Consider the following 21,044-nt stretch of genomic DNA (forward strand, 5'->3'; position numbering starts at 1 on the left):
AAAGGTTTGTAGGCTAATTGGTTTGGTGTAACTAAATTATCCCTAGGATGTGTAGGAAAGTGTTAGCTGGTTACTGTGGACTCAGTGGGCTGAAGGGCCTGTTTCTGCACTGTATCTAAACTAAACTAAACTGAAGGGTACATGCCAGAGAATAGATTGTAGGCTGCAGGGAAATGATGGTTAATGGAACTAATGGGAGTGGATAGACACAAAAATCTGGAGTAACTCAGCGGGACAGGCAGTATCTCTGGAGAGAAGGAATGGGTGACGTTTTGGGTCGAGACCCTTCTTCAGACTCAGTGGATACTCTTGGGAGCTATTAGGTAAATGGCCTCTCAATTTCAAGACCTGTCATGCAATATTGGTGATTGGAGCACCTCTTGTGGCTGGTGCAAGCATGTTTAGAGCATCACCACACAAGTATATTATGCAGGTAGACACAAAAAGCTGAAGTAACTCAGCGGGTCAGGCAGCATCTCTGGAGAGAAGGAATGGGTGACGTTTCGGGTCGAGACTAAGTATATTATGCAGTGTGTATTTGTTGGATTCAGGGTTACTTATTTCAGGTGAACATCTTTTAAAACAAGTGCCAACATTTACATTGAGAAGCTTCAGCAGCTAGATTCTACTAGGTCATAATATGCAATAATGAAATATTATTGAATTTTATTTGAAGTTTTGAGGCAGTCATCCTTAATGAGCTAAAGTGGAGTTCATTTGCTTTGCCTTTTTTAAGACGTGCTTTCACTTAAAAAAAGCATTTTCCTTCCCACTGCTGCCAATCGTAGAGCTTTCAAGCACTTCATGTTTAACTTTGTTCACCTTCAAGTGCTCCTTGAAAGCCATGTTTTCAGCTATCTCGACAATTCAGGGCTGTTAAAAATGAAATGCAGTTTTACATATCCTTGCATGAATGGTCATTCATTGGAAGTTTTTGAGAAAATGTTCATCTTTGTGCAAAGCTTGACATTATTTACTTTGGGTCTTCCTGCAGGAGTGGGCTCAAGCTCAATGCCACTGTGGGATTTTAGCGGGAGCACAATGCTAACGGGCCAATACGTTCGTCTTACTCCCGATGATCACAGTAAAAGTGGATCGATCTGGAACAGAATGGTAAGCATGTGCAGACAGTAGGAGTAAACAATACAGTTTCTCCAGATTGACAACTTTTATGCAATTATTATGAAATTCTTAAGTTACATTTACTGGAGCTGAGTCAATTTTTTTAATAGTTAGAAGAATGATACACCCTCCTTCCTCATGACCAGCCAGTACTTTTATCAGAGAAAATCTTTTTTCTTCCCATCATCATTGTTCTTCCTTACCAGATTGTTAGCTTGGTGACATTAACTTTGGGACATTAACGCTAGTGCAGCTTACAGACCAGCGGTATGAATATTGATTTCTCTAACTTGAAGTAACCCTTGCATCCCCCTCTCCCCCTCTCTCCCTCTCCCCCTCTCTCCCTCCTCCCTCCCCCACCCTAGTTGTTATACTAGTTTCACTGCCATCCTGCTGAGTTTCACTGTTTGTATTACTTGTCACCACCTTTCCCACAGCCAACAATTGACCATTGTGTCCACCTTTTCTTGATCATGTACCTGTTCATATCTCTCAGTTCCCTCTCTCCTGACTCCTGGTCTGAAGAAGAGTTGTATCTACTCAAAATAAAAAGAATGTCAAATATGTATCTGCAATAAGTAAAACAAGCGTTACAGCTTCATGAGCGGCTTCAGTCTTATTCCTGGCTCTGCGGAAGAGTTTTCCACTTCAGACATGAACTGAATCGCTTCTCCAAGTTGCAGCCTCACCAGCTGAGTGTTTGCATCTTTTTCTGTTTGTTGTAAAGCAAACTTTGTACGCTATTAGCAATTGCCACAATCTTTACTTGTATGCAGTTCTATTATTTACGAGGGAATGCTCCATGCTGTGCAGCACATTTGTGCTGCATACAGTAGAATCAGAAAAGATCTATAAACATACAACTGGGCATCCAGAATTGTAGAATATTGGGAGTTTGAGAATTATAATCCATCGCAAGATGTAACCTCATGGGCCAGCATTGCCTAGCTCTCTTTTTTCACCATCAAGCTGGGGGAATCAAGTGTCGTTCATTGAAAAGAATGCCAGGAGTTGCTAAAATTGGGGTCGTAACCATTGGACTTGGATGCATAGTATAGTTAGAGGTTAACACTCTCACAATCAATGCATCAAGTCAAAGCCCTGCAATCTCAACTCCTAGTTGTGAGTTTTGGTGGGCAATTAAATATCTAATACAATACAATATATCTTTATTGTCATTGTACAGTGGTACAACGAGATTGGGAATGCGCCTCCCATAGGATGCAATAAATTAATTAGCTAGTCAGTATTAATTTAAACAACCCAATGAAACAAATTAGAACAGTTTTAAAACAGAATAAAGTGCAAGTAGTTCTGTGCCGGTTCACTGTGCGATGTTCATAGCATCTGGTTCATAGCAGATGAATCATCCGGTTCATAGCAGCTATGGCCCTGGGGGAGAAGCTGTTCCTGAGTCTGGAGGTGCGGGCGTAGAAGGCCTTGTATCGTCTGCCCGATGGTAGAAGTTCGAACAGACTGTTGCAGGGGTGTGAAGAGTCTTTGTGGACGCTGGTGGCTTTTCTGAGGCATCGTGTGCTGTAGATGTTAATGAAATATCTAATGAGTGGCAGGTGTTGTGAACTTTTGTCAGCGAAAAAAAAATGCAGCAAAAACACAAGTAATTGCAAGTACTCTGAATGGTAGGGCACTGGATTCAGCAATGTCCTAGCTGTGGTGCTAATGATTTACTCAAGAACTAGCAATGTCTCTATTTAAGTTAATCCAGTACTGATACAAATGTGGCATTCTCCAAGTATGTCCTCTCTATGAACTAATTATTTCCTCCAGTCTGTTCTTAAATGAAGGCAAAATGAAGGAAGGAATTGTTGACCATTGCATCAAACAGGAGTTAATCACAAAATGCTGGAGTAACTCAGCGGGACAGGCAGCATCTCTGGAGATAAGGAATGGGTGACGTTTTGGGTCGAGACCCTTCTTCAGACTCTCCTCTATCATCATGGAGACCTCTGTCCATCAAATAGGACATTCGCCGATAACTTAATAGCTGAAGAATAATTTATGTTCTGCTGAGACCATGTAATTCCAACCCATGGCTGAGAAAGGACAAAAAAGCAATTGAGAATAACATTCTCAACTTCAAGGCAGCAGATGACTGAGAGTGCAGTTCTTTTTCAACTCGAGTCCCGAAACATTTGAAGCTCATATACAGAAAGATCAAACGTCATTTATGTCTACCTATCCTTCACGTTCAATGGCATAACCATAACTTTTTCAAGCACCATCAATATTTTGGGACTCACATTTTTGGGATGTGGGAGGAAACCGGAGCACCTGGAAGAAACCCACAGTCACAGGAAGAATGTCCAAATTCCACATAGCATCTGAGGTCAGGATTGAATCTGGGTCTCTGGTGCTGTGTGGTAGCAGCTGTTCCACTGTGCTGCCCTTGGAGCCCTGAATTACTGCAGTAATGTTTTGGGGCTGGGTTAGTTAACCTTCAATAACTACACCCTTTTTTTTTGTTTGAGATATCGTTCTAATCCTTTCTTCTTGGTGCCCATTGATTTTTCTTTTGCTTGGGCTCGTTGATGCCACAGTCAGTCAAAAGTTATCTTGGCATTGTGTAGTCACTCTCGCCTTGCCACTAGAATAAGGCTGTGTATGTAGCAGCGCTATAGAATGTGATCAAATCTGTTGGCTGTAGAATTGCTTAGTTTTATCTATTACTTGCTGGTTAACATGCATATATTGCAACTTCAGGTTGATATCTCATTTGCAGGTGTGCCCTGAACTGCTTCCTGCATATCCTTCTGACCTCAATCGAATCAACCAGGTTGATTCTGTAGACAAACTAATGCCAGAGAAAAGAATATGCCAGGTGGCAACTAAATTGTGATGAAATCGCTTTCTGCTACGCTGCTGGTTGACTGTACCTTGTGGATGCCCAGTTCTGAGCTGCCATTTAGTAGATTGCAGTGCCATGCAATACAATAAGAGGTGAAAATTGGAATTGGCCTTGAAGGGGATTTTGTATTGGTGACTCTCACAGTGACTTCATGAACAGAAGCATTTCCAATAGATAATGAACATAGTATATTCATCTCTCCTGTTGGCTTACTCACTACCTGCATCTAGTCCAGTCTGCTTGATTATTCCCTGTCAGATCTTTATCGTAGAATTGAAAAGCAGCATGGCAGTTGATCCCACTCAATCGATTCAATAGGATTGCCTGCAACACCCCAAGAATACAGGCAAGATCCAAGGTCAAACTTAGTCAATAATGATCCGGCTTTTCAGTGATGGATATTGTACTCCACGTGAAAGATTTGCCTTTCTTATTTCAGTATTTCTTCTGAGTACAGATCATGTTAGATGAACACTTGGTGAGAGAGCGGTACTTCCCTTCTCGGTGTTTGACCTGATGCCTGGCGTCAATGTTGAGACTGCCCAAGCTATCTCCCCTACACCACCTCTGGGTCATCATCTCTGTTACGTCTGTCCTATTGGTGGAACAAGTGCACTGAAGGATTGTGTTAGAATCTGGCATGTTGGTTCTCTTGAGTAAAAGGGTGTCGTGACAGCCTTTTATTTAATTAGTCTATGGGATCGCTTTTTGAATTTAGGAGAGACCGTACTACATCTGAATTTAGTGTCAAAGGTTACTGTTGAGGTGATCCTTCAGCTTAATCCATTTCATGTACTGGTCATGTCAAAGGGCAGTTAAGAGTTAACTGCATTGCTAGAGATTTGCTGCTTGTTGCTGAAGGCTAAACACTGTTGGATCAGTAGGTTGATTGTTTAACGCGATTTGGTGTTTTCATGCTCATCTTTCAAGCAGTTTATTGTTAGCTTTCAGATTACATTATTAGCTGATTTTTGAATTCTTCAGATCCTGTGGTGTGATTTGAAGATGTATAACTAAATTCTTTTGATTTACATTTCCAAATTTCTGGAATGGGAGCTTAACCATCGAGAGATGCTAAGTTTTAGAACTTTTCTCTCTGCATACTCACTGTTTCTGTAATCTATCTTTGCAGCCATGTCACCTAATGGATTGGGAGCTTCATGTCCAATTCAAAGTACATGGAACTGGGAAAAAGAATCTTCATGGTGACGGGTTAGCGGTCTGGTACACAAAGGACCGATTAAACCATGGTACAGTATTTTTATTTCTATTATCAATTTGAAAAATTACTAGAAGCTAAAGTTTCTTCTGTTCCAAACTCCTTGGTTGTTTAGGTTTATTGTTGTCACACATGCATGAAAAGCTTTGTTTTTGCATGTTATCCAAACAGATTTTTTTATACCATACATAGATGCACGTACAATGGATAGAGCATAGGATAAAATGCAGAGTGCAGAATATAGTTCTCAGCATTATGGCTGAGAAAGTCCAATGTCCTCACTGGGGTAGTGATGAATGGAACAGTACCCTCGCTTATGGAAGGACTATTAACAAGCCTGATAATGGAGAGGAGGTAGCTACTGAACCTGGCGGGGCACGGTTTCAAGCTTCTGAAACATCTGCTGGACGGGAGCATCGAGTGGATGGAATGATCAGGGCGCATCAATTTTCTATATTGTAATATTGAGCCTGCCATCTTGCATTTTTCTCTGATACAAATGCAGTGCACATCTCAGTTGAAAAATCAGTGCTGATTAAAGTGGTGTAAGAGTGAAATAGGTGAACTGGCAGAGTTTATTCATCTGTGAAATAACAGCATTCTATTTAAACATAGCACAAAAAGTAAGGAAATTTGTGTTTGGTAGATTATTTCTTTGTTGTAACAATGCTTCTTGGCAATAAATCTTATACCGTTGGAAAGCCTGTTTATTTCCCTTTTAAATGGTGCCACATTTGTAAGGAACATGCATTTGTGGGATGAGCAGCAGAGCTGAGTATGTGGGTTGCGCCCATGAAAAATCTGCCAAATCTTCTCTGCCAATGCCAAACAGCTTATTCTGCCATTGACTCTTGTTCGGTGTTGTTTGGTGGATTGGATGATTGAAGTCTGAAGAAACAAGACATATTGGCAATTTAACAATTTATTCATTTAATAAACAGGAGCCTCAGTAGCGTGTGGAAGAACCATACACAGCCACAACAGCCTGGCACCTCCTCATGCTGGTCACCAGCCTGGTCACACAGTGTTGTGGGATGGCATCCCATTCTTCAACCAGCATTTGTCGCAAGTCAGCCAACGTGGTTGTGTTGGTCACTCTGGCACGAACAGCACGCCCAAGCTAATCCCACAAGTGTTCAATGGGGTTGAGGTCAGGACTGCTGGCAGGCCATTCCATCCTCTCCACTCCCAAATTCTGGAGGTAGTCTCTGAGAAACCCTGCTCTGTGGGGGCGAGCATTGTCATCTTGGAGGATAGAGTTCGGTCCCAGACTGTGGAGATATGGGATTGCCACTGGTTGCAGAATCTCATCTCGATATCTCTCTGCATTGAGATTGCCTCCAATGATGACAAGCCTCGTTTTTCCAGTGAGGGAGATGCCGCCCCACACCATCACACTGCCTCCACCAAAAGATGTTACTCTATCGGTGCAGCAATCAGCATAGCGTTCTCCGCGTCTTCTCCACACTTTGACCCTATGATCCAACTGCCGTAGGCAGAATCTGGACTCATCGCTGAACATAACGTTCCTCCACATGTTCAGGTTCCAGTGCACGTGTTGCCGACACCAGCGCAAACGGGCCTGACGGTGAAGGGCAGTCATGGCAGGCCTCCTGGCAGCCCTATGAGACCGGAGATCGGCTGCGTGCAGTCTGTTCCGAATTGTCTGGGCAGAGAGCCGTCGGCCATATCGTCCTGCAAACCTTGACTGCAAATCTGTAGAAGACAGCCTACGGTTCCTAAGTGCTGACAGGGTGAGGAAACGGTATTCTTCGGGTGTCGTCTTCTTGGGACGCCCACTTCGCGGCCTGTCTCTGACATCCCCCGTTATATGGAACTTGGCCTTTACTTTGGAGGTGGTACTAGGGCTCACTCCAAATAATGCCGCAACTTGGTTTTGCGGAACACCAGCTTGAAGTTGCCCTATCGCACGGGCCTTATCCAGATCAGTCAAACGTGGCATGCCGATTCTTAGAGCAGACACCTACTGACCACTGTAGCAGGGCCCATGCTCACAGATGCTGCCAATCAGGTGCCAATCAAGCACCTGATTGTCAGCACCTGGGGGTACCAGAAGCTCAAAACAAGAGTCAATAGCAACAGCAGAATAAGCTTTGGCATTGGCAGAGAAGATTTGGCAAATTTTTCATGGGCGCAACCCATATACTCAGCTCTGCTGCTCATCCCACAAATGCATGTTCCTTACAAATGTGGCACCATTTAAAAGGGAAATAAACAGGCTTTCCAACGGTATAAGATTTATTGCCAAGAAGCATTGTTACAACAAAGAAATAATCTACCAAACACAAATGTCCTTACTTTTTGTGCTATGTTTATATACAGTGCCCTCCATAATGTTTGGGACAAAGACCCATCATATATCTATTTGCCTCTACTGAGGTTTGTAACAGAAAAGAAAAACACATGTGGTTAAAGTGCACAATGTTAGATTTTAATAAAGGCCATCTTTATACATTTTGGTTTCACCATGTAGAAATGACAGCAGTGTTTATACATAGTCCCCCCATTTCAGGGCACCATAATGTTTGGGACACAGCAATGTCATGTAATTGAAAGTAGTCATGTTTAGTATTTTGTTGCATATCCTTTGCATGCAATGACTGCTTGAAGTCTGTGATTCATGGACATCACCTGTTGCTGGGTGTCTTCTCTGGTGATGCTCTGCCAGGCCTGTATTGCAGCTATCTTTAGCTAATGCTTGTTTTGGGGGCTAATCCCCTTCAGTTTTCTCTTCAGATAAAATACATGTTCAATTGGGTTCAGATTGGGTGATTGACTTGACCACTCAGAATTTACAATTTTTTAGCTTTGAAAAACTCCTTTGTTGCTTTAGCAGTATGTTTGGGATCATTGTTTTGCTGTAGAATTAACCGCTGGCCAATGAGTTTTGGGACATTTGTTTGAACTTGAGCAGATAGGATGTGTCTATACACTTCAGAATTCATTATGCTACTACCATCAGCAGTTGTATCATCAATGAAGATAAGTGAGCCAGTACCTTCAGTAGCCATACATGCCCAGGCCATAACACCCCCACCACCGTGTTTCACAGATGAGGTGGTATGCTTTGGATCTTGGGCAGTTCCTTCTCTCCTCCATACTTTGCTCTTACCATCACTCTGATATAAGTTAATCTTTGTCTCATCTGTCCACAAGACCTTTTTTCCAGAACTGTGGTTGCTCTTTTAAATACTTCTTGGCAAACTGTAGCCTGGTCATTTTATTTTTGTGGCTAACCAGTGGTTTGCATCTTGCAGTGTATCCTCGGTATTTCTGTTCATGAAGTCTTCTGTGGACAGTGGTCATTGACAAATCCACACCTGACTCCTGAAGAGTGTTTCTGATCTGTCGGACAGGTGTTTGGGGATTTTTCTTTATTATCGAGAGAATTCTTCTGTCATCAGCTGCGGAGGTCTTCCTTGGCCTGCCAGTCCCTTTGCGATTAGTAAGCTCGCCAGTGCTCTCGTTCTTCTTAATGATGTTCCAAACAGTTGATTTTGGTAAACCTAAGGTTTGGCTGATGTCTCTAACCGTTTTATTCTTGTTTCTCAGTCTCTTAATGGCTTTGTTGACTTTCATTGGCACAACTTTGGTCCTCATGTTGATAAATAGCAATAAAAGTTTCCAAAGGTGATGGAAAGACTAGGTGCTGAGAGCTCTCTTATACCTGCATTGAGGAGGCAATTAAACACACCTAAGCCATGTGTCCCAAACATTATGGTGCCCTGAAATGGGGGGACGATGTATAAACACAGCTGTAATTTCTACATGGTGAACCCAAAATGCATAAAAATACCCTTTAATAAAATCTGACAATGTGCACTTTAACCATATGTGATTTTTTTTCTATTACAAATCTCAAATTGTGGAGTACAGAGGCAAATAAATAAATAATGGGTCTTTGTCCCAAACATTATGGAGGGCACTGTACCTTCTGTCCCAGTTAATTCATCACATTAGGATTGTTTGTTAAAGTAAACTTGTTTAAATGTTCTCCCTTCTTTCTACCATCTCAGTGAAATGTTTGTACACGTACCTAATGTAGGCAGCTCGGAGTGGATGATTTGAGTTGGAAGTTGACTTAAAAAAAAGACAAAGTTCTGGAGTAACTCAGTGGGTCAGGCAGCATCTATGGAGAACATTGTTAGGTGATGTTTCGAGTTGGGACCCTTCGTCAGACAGAAGAAAGGTAATGACCTGAAACGTCACTTATCCATGTTCTCCAGAGATCCTGCCTGATTCGCGGAGTTACTCCAGAACGTCTTTTTTTTGTAAACCAGCATACAGTTCCTTGTTTCTACATTGGAAATTAACTTGTTTGCCTGTTATTCTTCGAATTATAAGTCACAACCCGATTGAGCCTTAAAGTACTGCAACTGTTGTAGGCAAATTGGGCAGAATTGCCGAAAGCAGTAAAGACTTATTGACAGCGGTAATTTGCAGAAGTCAAAATGCATACTCATTTCTTGGAGTAGATGGTTAAACTAAGTAAATTTTGTTTATTATTTCTGAAACTGCTGTACCACCTTGAATTCTGGCTTCTGTTGAGAATGAGCTATTGTCAGTCATCATTCCCCAGCAATGATCAGGGAGTGAAGGGGTTGCTCCCTGATAGCCCACATGGTGAAATGCATTGCTTCCACTCGCTCTCAGTTTAGAGGAGACACAGTTGCAGCACCAACATCAAATCAGCCTTGGGACCAGTTCCTTCACTCACCATGAACCTCCCAAAACCTGTGCAAGGGGTAAACCCAAAGCCACCACTCTTTCTGCACATTGATACTACTTTTTCTCACCTGCAGCCTTTGCTGTCTGTAGTCTCCAGCTCCCCCAGCCCTCTCTATACCTGCACTCTGTACCCATCCTGATTCCTTCTGGTCTTGACGAGAATCGCTACTGTCTTTGAGAGAGTTGGGGGAGTGGTGTGTTACATAGCCATAGCAGTTCAAACAAAATCACTGCAATGCATGTGTAACATTGCATAATATGCCATTAAAAAAATCAAAAAAAAATCAATCTGAATTAGGCCTGGTGTAATAGTTGATTTGTTTAAACATGCCAGTCAAATCTGATGTTGATTATTGGATATTCACATTGGCAAACCTTTGAATGAAAACAGTGGAGCAGCATAAGTACTGGATGGCATTTATTTTCAGCCCCTCTTTACCCACCCAACCGCCACCACTCCTTTTCCTCCCTCTTAGTTTTTTTTAATTATCAAACAGAACCCACCACTAGAATACAATACAAACAAATATACCAAAAGAAACTATTATACAACTATATTACAATCCCCATCCAGGATGCATCCAATCCCCCGCGGTGCCCAGCGGTCCCGGAAATCCCCCAGGGTGCCCGTGGACAGCGCATAGTCCCTCTCCAACACCACCCGGGCGCGGATGTAACCCCGGAAAAGGGGTAGGCAGCTGGCTCTGGCAGAGCCCTCTTCCGCCTGGCGCCATGAGTCGGGGATGGTCAGCTTGGCAAGGCCCAAGAGCAACCCAACCAGGACATCTTCAGCCCTACCCTCTCCCCTACGCACATGGTGTCCAAAGATGAGGATGGTGGGTGAGAAGTGCAGCCAAAAGGCAAGGAGCAGCCCCTTTAGATATTGAAACAGGAGCTGCAACCTCACACACTCCATATACACGTGATACACAGACTCTGCCAGCCCGCAAAAGTGGTAGGCGGCTGGCGAGTCTGTGAACCGCGAGAGAAACAGGTTGCAGGTGACCCTCTTAGTTGGTGGGGCCACCCAACAATCTGCAGCAACTGTTCCATAATCTACAGTCTTGGAAGCTGTTAAACAATTCATTTATTTCTACGGCAATCTCTTGTAGTGCTTGCGGATGTAGGTAATGTCCAGAAATGTACCTGATAACCACGTCCCACTCTCTGGTGGGTGAGGAGCTGAACTTCTTAGTGACCCATCGCTGTTGCTTTCGGGTATATATTTGGAGATGAGAACCAAAATGAAGATACCACCAAATTAGTCATGTGCAAATCTGGTCTCAAGTGGTCTAGGTTATTTTGAGCAACACTGACAATATAATTTTTTGGGCTGATGGCAGTTTCAGTTTGAAATTACAGCGTGCATTTCTGTTGTAAAAAGTCAATAAAATTCCAGAAAATATCAGTTGCATTTTAAATTGTTGTTGTGACCAAGCAAAGCAAGAAGGCAGCAAGTTAGTTTATTTATATGTTCTCATCTGCTTATTTACTTGCTGGGTCTAGTCTGTATGCCCCTTGAGTACTTGACCACCCGGGTCATTATGACTTTTGTGTGTAAACTAGTTCTTGTGTAAGAGCACAATTCTATATGTCACAATGAAACTAATAACCCCGATAAGGCATTCAATACAAGAACCCAGTCACTCATTCTGTTGCTTACTGCCATGTGTGGCACTTGTATCCATTAAAGATTAATGAACATCAGTGAATTGAATCTTTGCTCATTCAGAGTCAAATCCACAGAAGATAACCAGGACCAAAGCAGCAAAGCACATGTTTCGATTGCCAATTTATATCGCCACCATTAGAAAATCCTCTATGGCAGACAAACCGTTGTTTCATTTGCAGCTGACACCTATCTGACTGAATTGGTACCTTCAGGGCAAGAGGGGAGCAATAATGGTGCAGGACATCAATGAACCCTTGGTGATGTACGCACGAGATGCAACACTTGTCCCTTTACCTCCCCCCTCAACTCCATCCAAGGACCCAAACAGTCTTTCCAGGTGAAACAAAGGTTCACCTGCACCTCCTCCAACCTCATCTATTGCATCCGCTGCTCTAGATGTCAACTTATTTACATCGGCGAAACCAAGCGCAGGCTCGGCGATCGCTTCGCTGAACACCTGCGCTCGGTCCGCATTAACCAAACTGATCTCCCGGTGGCCGAGCACTTCAACTCCCCCCTCCCATTCCCAGTCTGACCTTTCTGTCATGGGCCTCCTCCAGTGCTATAGTGAGGCCCACCGGAAATTGGAGGAACAACACCTCATATTTCGCCTGGGCAGTTTGCAGCCCAGTGGTATGAACATCAACTTCTCCAACTTTAGATAGTTCCTCTGTCCCTCCCTTCCCCTCCTCCTTCCCAGATCTCACTCTATCTTCCTGTCTCCACCTATATCCTTCCTTTGTCCCACCCCCCTGACATCAGTCTGAAGAAGGGTCTCGACCCGAAACGTCACCCATTCCTTCTCTCCCGAGATGCTGCCTGACCTGCTGAGTTACTCCAGCATTTTGTGAATAAATCGATTTGTGCCAGCATCTGCAGTTATTTTCTTATACCCCGTGATGTATGCAGTGTTATCTACTACTTTTCCAGATAGCCTGACTTTTTTTCTGTTTTTTAGGAAGTGTCTGTTAACACGGATCAATTCATAGGACATATTTATTGACACATATGTTGAGGTGTAGAAGCATTTCATGTCCTCTCATCTTTTACTTTGCAGGCACCGTATTTGGAAGCAAAGATTTGTTCCACGGTTTAGGACTTTTCATTGACACATACCCAAATGATGAGAGTGCTGATGTGAGTGCCAGGTGATACCCTAACCTTGTTCTCTGACTGCTCCGTTCACAGCCTCTTAAATGTCACACTAATTTAAATCTTCACAAATTGATGTTTAGTCCTCAACTGAAGATCATCCACTTCTGAGCATCCCCTGCACCTCTTCAACAAGTCTATAAAAGAGATTTAATAAGGGGGGGGGGGGGGGGGGAGCTTAATTGTAATTCTAAATACAAAAAATACAGAGCCTTGGAGTTAATACAATACAATGCACAGTTCCATTGCATCCAATGGATATATAATAATGCAGCACTTATAGTTTTATACGCAGTATTGAGATATCAGATACGCAGTATCTGACCACAAGTAAAAACAATCACCTGTCAGTCACTGCTTTATCGTAGTCTCATTTCTCAGATCCATTTGTATCTTTCCATTAGTAGCTTCCTCCAGCAGTATCTCATGTGAACCACTCTCATGACTAATTACGTTACCAGATTAGGGCAGCTAAATTTGGGCATTGTGCCTTCTGGAAGGCGTCATTCAGGTAAACACTTTCTTAACATTTAACGGAATTATCTGCTGATTTTTATTTTGTTGGCAATAACACAAATTCTCCAAATTCAATCACTTCACCGTGTCAGCTGTGTGGATAATTGCTTTTATCTCCTGGGCTCTAAAATTCACTCAATGAAACGCTGCCCGTTTTCTTTTTAAGTCATTCCATAAAGCCGCGTTGTTACTTTCTCTAAAAAGCTTTGTTCTGTGAATTACCATAGGCTTTTATTTGTTACATTGTTAATGGCATTACATGTAAAATGTACCATGTTTATGTGCTCTAATTATCTGTCTTCAGCGGGTTTTTCCCTACATCTCGGCAATGGTCAACAATGGATCTCTAAAGTACGACCATGGCAAAGATGGACGCCCTTCTGAGCTTTCTGGATGTCCTGCCGAGCTTAGAAATGTTGACCACGACACTTATTTGGCAATTCGTTACTCCAGAGGCCGATTAACTGTAAGTGGCAGATTGATGTTCCTGGTACTCCAGTGGCACTGACATTTGTAATCTGTACTGTACCAAAGAATTTGATCAATCATGCACATACTAAATATTTAAAAGAGCTTCCAATAGGCTTCCCCCTGTTTAAGAAGTCTCCATTTAAGAGTGCAGGCTTTTATTTTCCCCTGAGGATTGTGGATCTGAAGAAGTCTCTTCAAAAGGCAGTGGAAGAAAGGTTTTGTCTACTTTTAAGGCAGAGGTAGATTGTTGAAAAACTAGAGAGGGGAAAGTTACAAGGGATAGAGATTACAGTTTTTGTTTAGTTTAGAGATAAAGCGTGGAAACTGGCTCTTCGGCCCACCGAGTCCGCGCTGACCAGCAATCCACGCACACTTAACACTAAGGACAATTTACAATTTTACCGAAGCCAATTAACCTACAAACCTTTACATCTTTGGAATGTGGGAGGAAACCGGAGCGCCCTGAGAAAACCCACGCGGTCACAGGGAGAACATACAAACTACGTACAGACTGCACCCATAGTCAGGATCGAACCCGGGTCTCTGGCACTGTAAGGCAGCAACTCTACTTCTGTGCCGACGTGCTGCCCTTTGGAATGGCAGTGATTTTATTGAATGGTGGAGTAGGCTAATAGACCTAATCTATTATTTTATGTTCATGTATGAAAGTCTCCATTCGTAATTTCCTCGTTTGTTTCTATTTTGTTACCTGTTCTCAGGTGATGATAGACGTCGAAGACAAGAACGAATGGAAAGAGTGCATAGATATCAGTGGAGTCCGTCTTCCCACTGGGTATTTCTTTGGTGCATCTGCAGCCACCGGAGATCTGTCAGGTTGGTGCAAATGTCTGTTTGATGACCTCATTGTGCTGCCTTTCATGAGCTTAATTGTAGCACTCCCATCTGAGTTGACAGACTGATAAATTGAAGCCCTGTTCCTCATCGCAGTACAGAATTGAGGGACTGTTGCATGGTAGGGAGCACGCTGTCATTAAACTCTGCATTGTACATTTGAGTGGGGATAATGATTCCTTGACCCTATTTTTGTTGGGAGGAGCAGAATTATCACTGATGTCCTGGACATTATTTATCTATCACCTGACATTACTGGGAAATGATCGTAATATAGCATAGCCATTGGGAGCTGTTGTCTGAAAATTGCCTACCTTGTATTCTATAGTCTTTGGACATTATGTTATGTTAAGCCAGATGCCAACTCTCGGACACCTCCTCCAACTTACCCCTGGAGTCAGACGCCCACTCTTGGACAGCTCCTTTTACTTACCCCTGGACCATAACTCCACAGATGAGCACCAGGCCATTATCTCGCAGACCATCTCTGATTTTGCCACAGCCTCCAACCTTATCATTCCGACGCACGACCCGATTTCTCCACAAAATCCATACACAGAACCACTCTGGCAGGCCCATTGTTTCTGCCTGGTCCTGTCCCACTGAAATCATTTCCATGTACCTTATATCCATTCTATCCCCCCCCCCCCCGATCCAATCCCTCCCGACCTATGTCCAAGACACCTCGCGTGCCCGTTGTCTCTTCAATGACTTCTGAATTTCCAGACCCCCGTTCCCTCTCCTTTATTATAGACATTCAGTCACCAGGAAGGCCTTCAAGCCCTCTGCTTTCCTTCAACGACCACAGAACTATCAAATTTCCCTCTTCTGACACTCCCCTGCTAGCAGAGGTGATGCTTGTACTTAACAACTTCTTCAACTCCTCCCACTACCTCCAAATCAAAGGCATAGCCATGGGCACTCGCATGGGCCCCAGCTTTGCCTGTCTCTTTGCAGGGTACGCCAAATAATCCCTGTTCCAGGCATACACTGGCCTTATCCCTGAACTCTATCTTCACTACATTGACGACTGCAGCCATGTAGAACTCATAGACTTAATTAACTTCATTACCAAATTCCATCCTGCGCTCAATTTCAATTGGACCATCTCCCACACCTCCTTCCCCTTTCTTGATCTCATCGTCTTCATCACAGGAGATAGACTATCAGCTGACATCAATTACAAATTTACTGACTCCCACAGCTATCTCAACTTCCCACGTCTTCCCACCTACTTCCTGCAGAGACTCCATCCCTTACTCCCAATTCCTCCATCTCTGCTGCATCTACGCAGGTCACAACAGGGACAGAGTCGCCCTAGTCATTACCTTTCACCCCATCAGCCGTTGCATACAGCACATAATCGTCTGACCTCCAACGGGATCCCGCCACTAGTCACATCTTCCCATCTCCAGCCCTTTTCGTTTTCCGCAGAGACCGTTCGCTCCGCAGCTCCCTGGTTAACTCATCCCAGACCACCCCTCCCCAGGCACTTTCCCAAGAAACTGCAGGAGATGCAACACCTGCCCGTTTACCTCCCCCCTCGACTCTGTCCAGGAACACCAGTCCTTTCAGATGAAGCCGAGGTTGCATCTCCTCCAACCTCATCTACTGTATCCACTGCTCTAGGTGTGGACTCCTATACGTTGACGAGACCAAGCGCAGACTGGGCGATTGTTTTGCTCAGTCAGCTTGGCCTATACAATCACCCGGTTGCCAAACACTTTAACTCCCCTTCATATTTCTATACTGACTTTTCTGCCTTGGGACTCCTCCACTGTCAGAATGAGGCCAAATGCAAATTGGAGGAACAGTACTTCATATTTGGCTTGAGCACCTTACAACCCAGTGGTATGAATATTGATTTCTCTCATTTCAAGTAACCCTTGCATTCCCTCTCTCGCCACCCTAATCATCCTTCTAGTTTCACTGCCGTCCTTTTAGTTTCTCTGTATCCACTTGTTATCAACGTCTCCACAGCCAACAATGGACCATCGTGGGATCCACCTTTCGTTGATCATTGTTGCGGGCTTTGATTTGTTCTGTTCCTACCTTTTGTTCATGAGTGAAGAAGGGTCTCGACCCGAAACGTCATCTGGTCCTTTTCTCCAGAGATGCTGCCTGACCCGCTGAATTACTCCAACATTTTGTGTCTGTCTTCAGTGTAAACTAGCATCTGCAGTTCCTTCCTACCCACTCCATATAAATCACTTTCTTATCTAACTTTTTCATTTCTCTCAGTCCAAATCACAAGCTTGCGACCCAGGTGTACTTGAAACAGTTTGGGATTGAACGGTTTAATTTCTTTCAGACAACCATGATATTATCTCCATGAAACTCTACCAGCTGACTGTGGAACACTCACCAGAGGAAGAAAATGTAGACTGGACGAAAATCGAGCCCAGCGTCAGTCTCCTCAAATCTCCAAAAGGTTTGACAACTGCTTAATACTACTACTTTTGGAGGGATGAAGTAGAGAGGTACATGGAGCATTGGGAACAGGAAGAAGTTTTTTTTCTTGTCCTCTTTCTCATTTCGGAGTTTTAATGAAGATTTCCTGCAATAGGTCAGTAGCTTAAAACATTGCCTGGTGCGTTACTCACACTAGAATGTGTGAGTAAGGAGCTGCAGCTGGATTCACCTCGCACAGTTTCCATTCAGTTCACTTCACCTCACCTCGCACAGTTCACACATTCACTTCACCTCGCACAGTTTCCATTCAGTGGCTTCAGCTAATTCTCAAAATCATTGAGAAATGGGTCCATTTAAGATTGATGAAATGATTGCAGCATGGAATGAAGCCACGCAGCCCATCAAGTCCATAGCAGCACAATGCAAGTGCATTCCAATTAAACCCACTCCTCTTCCATTCTCATAACCATGCAAGTTCTTACCTTTCAGATACTAGCCAGCTCCCTGTCAAATGCTGCAATTGAATCTGGCTCCACCACTAACCCTGAATAGCTCATTGCAAGGTGCAAGCAAAATAAAATAAAAAGTCCCAGTATAACTTGTCGTTCTTTTACCAGTCACCTTCATTCCGTGTTCCCCGATTGTTGACTGTTCCTGATTCTTGACCTGCTGTCAATGGGTGCAATGTTTCTCTATGTACTGCCTATACCCTTTCAGATTCTAATAACCTTTATCGGGTCGCCTACTAAGAGAAACTTTTGTTTTCCTCATCCCTGTGGCCATTATAATAACTCCTTCACCCTCTCTGAAACCCCAGAATATTGGAAGATCAGCAGATCAAAGGTCCTGTTCAGTGAGCATCTGCCAACAGGAACAGAAGAGATTTTTAAATGTCAGCTGCCAGTTAACGAGGTTTGTTCAGTGATGCAGCTAAAAATAGTTGGATTGCTGGAGTGATTGCTCCTGTACTATGGGTGTATAAAAAGGAAGGCAGGCACTGGTGGAATGAGCTCTTAGGAGTGGCTGTGATGAGATGCGGGTGTCATGAGGACAGTAAGCGCGAAGCTTTGGCGTGGAGGGTGAAGGTGGGATAAGGTGCGGTCTATTTTTCTTTCTTTCGTAAATCTTCCTTGGTTTAGTGCAGTGGAGACGGCAGTTAGGGCTGTGGTGTGCTCCTGCAGGATGTGGGAAGTCACAAGGACTTCCATTGTCCCTGATGACCGCATCTCTGCGAGGTGAATCCAGCTGCAGCTCCTTTCGCACCTAGGGAACTGGAGCGGCAGCTGGATGATCTTAGGATCACCTGGGAGACTGACAAGGTCATAGATCGCAGTTAATGAGGTGGTCATGCCTCTGGTACGGGTAGATAGATAGATGGACGACCACCAGGTAAGGGTGTAGGCAGAGAATGCAGTAATCTCTCGTGCTCTGATCTGTGTCAGAACCTCTTGCTTCCCCATGTCAGAATCATTCCCGCGCCCCATATTGCCCTGAAATTTTGGAGCTACTCCAAATCTGGCGTCTTGCCTCCCAAGCCCTATCCCAACCTGCTCAATATGTTTGGCTGCCTTGGATGTGGCTCTAGAATTCCCTCCCTCTTCCACCTTCTTTGAGACACCCTCTAATGACGCCAATTTACCATCATGAATTGGTCTCCGTTTTGGCCCGTAATTACTATCATCCCTTCCTGCCGCTTATTTAACTTTGACTACTTTATGCACTTTCTTTGGGTTAACTGTTTTGTTGGCTGTCAACCACTCTCAGAATTTGTGAATAAGCAGCAGCATGTTTCATCATTCATAACCCTGATGTTTGTTGATCCACATTAACTTAGTGGGCTTAATTCTTCTTCTGACCCAGATTCAAATAAATGAAAAAGGCCTCCCCCCCTCCCCCCCCCCCCCACCCCCACCCAAGCCACAAGTGCACTCATCAACACTATTTGTCATGTCGAGTGCGTTTAGTTTCCTGCGATTTTCTCCTCCATAATAGCTACTGCTACCATTGTGACCTTCTCAATGATCTCTGCCCCACGATCTGATTGACTTCACTCAAAAGCCAACCCCTCCTCCATTAAACGGGAACTTGTGCTACTCAGCCACCCCCCAATATTTCATCCAGTGAAATGCATCACATTTTTATCTTGCAGATAACATCGATGATCCAACGGGTAATTTTCGCAGTGGGCCATTGACTGGCTGGAAAATCTTCTTGCTCCTCCTCTGTGCATTACTCGGGATCATCGTGTGTGCGGTAGTGGGTGCTGTGGTCTTCCAGAAACGTCAAGAACGCAACAGGCGATTCTACTGAATGGCAAACACTGCAGTCGGCCTTTAAAATGTGAAGTGTTTTTTTTCTACACTGTGGTTTGTATCACACAACGTGTTTATATCCAGAAAGGAGAAGACAAATCAAAATATTTTCATATATTTCTATCATAGCTGTGGGACTTGTGATGCTGATGAGTAGAGAAAGCAATGATGGACAGACATCTCATAGCGCTCTGCCTCTATCATTTTCTAACGGGGGCCCTGCTTCCTGTTTTTTAATGTTTGTTACAGCTACAAATGATATTTTTAAAATGTTTTTTTTTCCTTTTTGTTGCGCATATTTGACCTCAATCCTTTATCCACAGAACCTACCTACTTCCGACTTGCAGTTGTCAGTGTAATGGAGTGTGGTTGACTGGTTCTGTTCTTAACTAGGGCAGTATTCTTTGATCCTGTTCTGATGTAAATGTCACCTATTCCAGATTGGCCTTTTTCTTGCTCACTGGTGTTTGCACTATATCAAGTCTGCCTTTGATGTGTGCTTTGAATGTATGTCTGGTCTACTATCTTACCATCTGAATTTGTCTCTGGCTTGTGTTTTGGGTTTATCTGACCAAGCCTCCTGCTGTTGAAGGTACAGATGCATGCTCTCTTCCACGTCTCCGGGGAGAGTCTCCCTGTTCTCTCTCGCATCTGGCACTTGTGGACAACCTCTTCCTCTCATGAGCATGCAGTACTGTAGAATGTCCTCCCACCCACTCCCCTCGCTCTGTATTGTGGGCGTGAGCATGCCCACATTCTGCAAGCTGCATCACTTTTTTAAATGGATGCTGGGACACTAACCATCCCTCGGATATCTCCCTGTGATCTGCCCATTGAAATCAGGTTTCATACAAACTCACGGCATTAGTCAATCTGCGGGATGCCAAGAGATTGGAAGCAGGGTTGGACTGGGAGTGGCAGCAGTTTCTATCTGGTTGTGGAACCTTGTTTGGAGTTTTAACAGTATTCGAACAGGACCATTGCTAGTTGTTGGCAGTGGCTCTAATGCTGCTCTTGTAAACATCAAACTACTTTGTTTAAAACTCTGTGCTTCGTTGCCTGCGTTTCTGCTTCACTCATCGCTAACTTCAGATCGAAACACAGCACATCATCGCTTCCAAAATCTTTTTTATATCCAACGATTTCAAAATGGTGAACCAGTTTCTGCCCTGAAATTTTTCTTCCAGTGATCGACAGAGCTTTAAATCGCAACCTTGTTCTTACCTGGCTGCTGATTCCTGATTTTTGAATCTTTTTTTTTAATGTGGCAGTGGAGTGATTAATTCTTGGTCTTGGGCTCTCACCATTAATTAGTGCAAACTCTAATTCATACAGCTATGTTAGAAGGATGAACAGTAATACTGCTTTGACAAACGCACACATGCCACAGTACCTGTCTGGCGGCTCCTGTCAGAATTACCATTGGGATCGATTAGCTTTCAATGAACTACATTTTCCTTATTTGCACTGGTCTGCGGGTGAGGGGTGGGAGATGCGCTGTGGTAAACCCGATGGCTCCTTGGGTAATCAGTTCTAGTTGGGCAGTGGATAGAATGCTTCTTTCAAAAATAAAAAAAATGTGAAGATGTTCATCTTTGGGAAGGGGTTAAAAAAAACACGTTGTATTCATATGTGATGTAGTTACAATGACGTAAATTGGAATGCGAGGAGCAACTTTGTGTGGTGGGTACTGATCGAAAT

At 43.6% G+C, this 21,044-nt stretch overlaps 1 protein-coding gene across 1 annotated transcript in view; it reads left to right on the forward strand.

Annotated features, from left to right (window-relative positions):
- The window catches only part of lman2 (lectin, mannose-binding 2), a 23,924-nt gene extending 2,880 nt beyond the window's left edge, over positions 1–21,044 (forward strand). Inside the window, exons 2-8 of the mRNA XM_078411790.1 lie at positions 995–1,113; positions 5,121–5,238; positions 12,686–12,765; positions 13,601–13,762; positions 14,487–14,601; positions 16,931–17,050; positions 19,181–21,044. Of these exons, the coding sequence (XP_078267916.1) occupies positions 995–1,113; positions 5,121–5,238; positions 12,686–12,765; positions 13,601–13,762; positions 14,487–14,601; positions 16,931–17,050; positions 19,181–19,341 (875 nt within the window). The 3' untranslated portion in view covers positions 19,342–21,044. The remainder of the gene's footprint in view (positions 1–994; positions 1,114–5,120; positions 5,239–12,685; positions 12,766–13,600; positions 13,763–14,486; positions 14,602–16,930; positions 17,051–19,180) is intronic.

This window comes from Rhinoraja longicauda, chromosome 14, assembly GCF_053455715.1.
Source record: "Rhinoraja longicauda isolate Sanriku21f chromosome 14, sRhiLon1.1, whole genome shotgun sequence".
Classification (NCBI taxonomy): domain Eukaryota; kingdom Metazoa; phylum Chordata; class Chondrichthyes; order Rajiformes; family Arhynchobatidae; genus Rhinoraja; species Rhinoraja longicauda.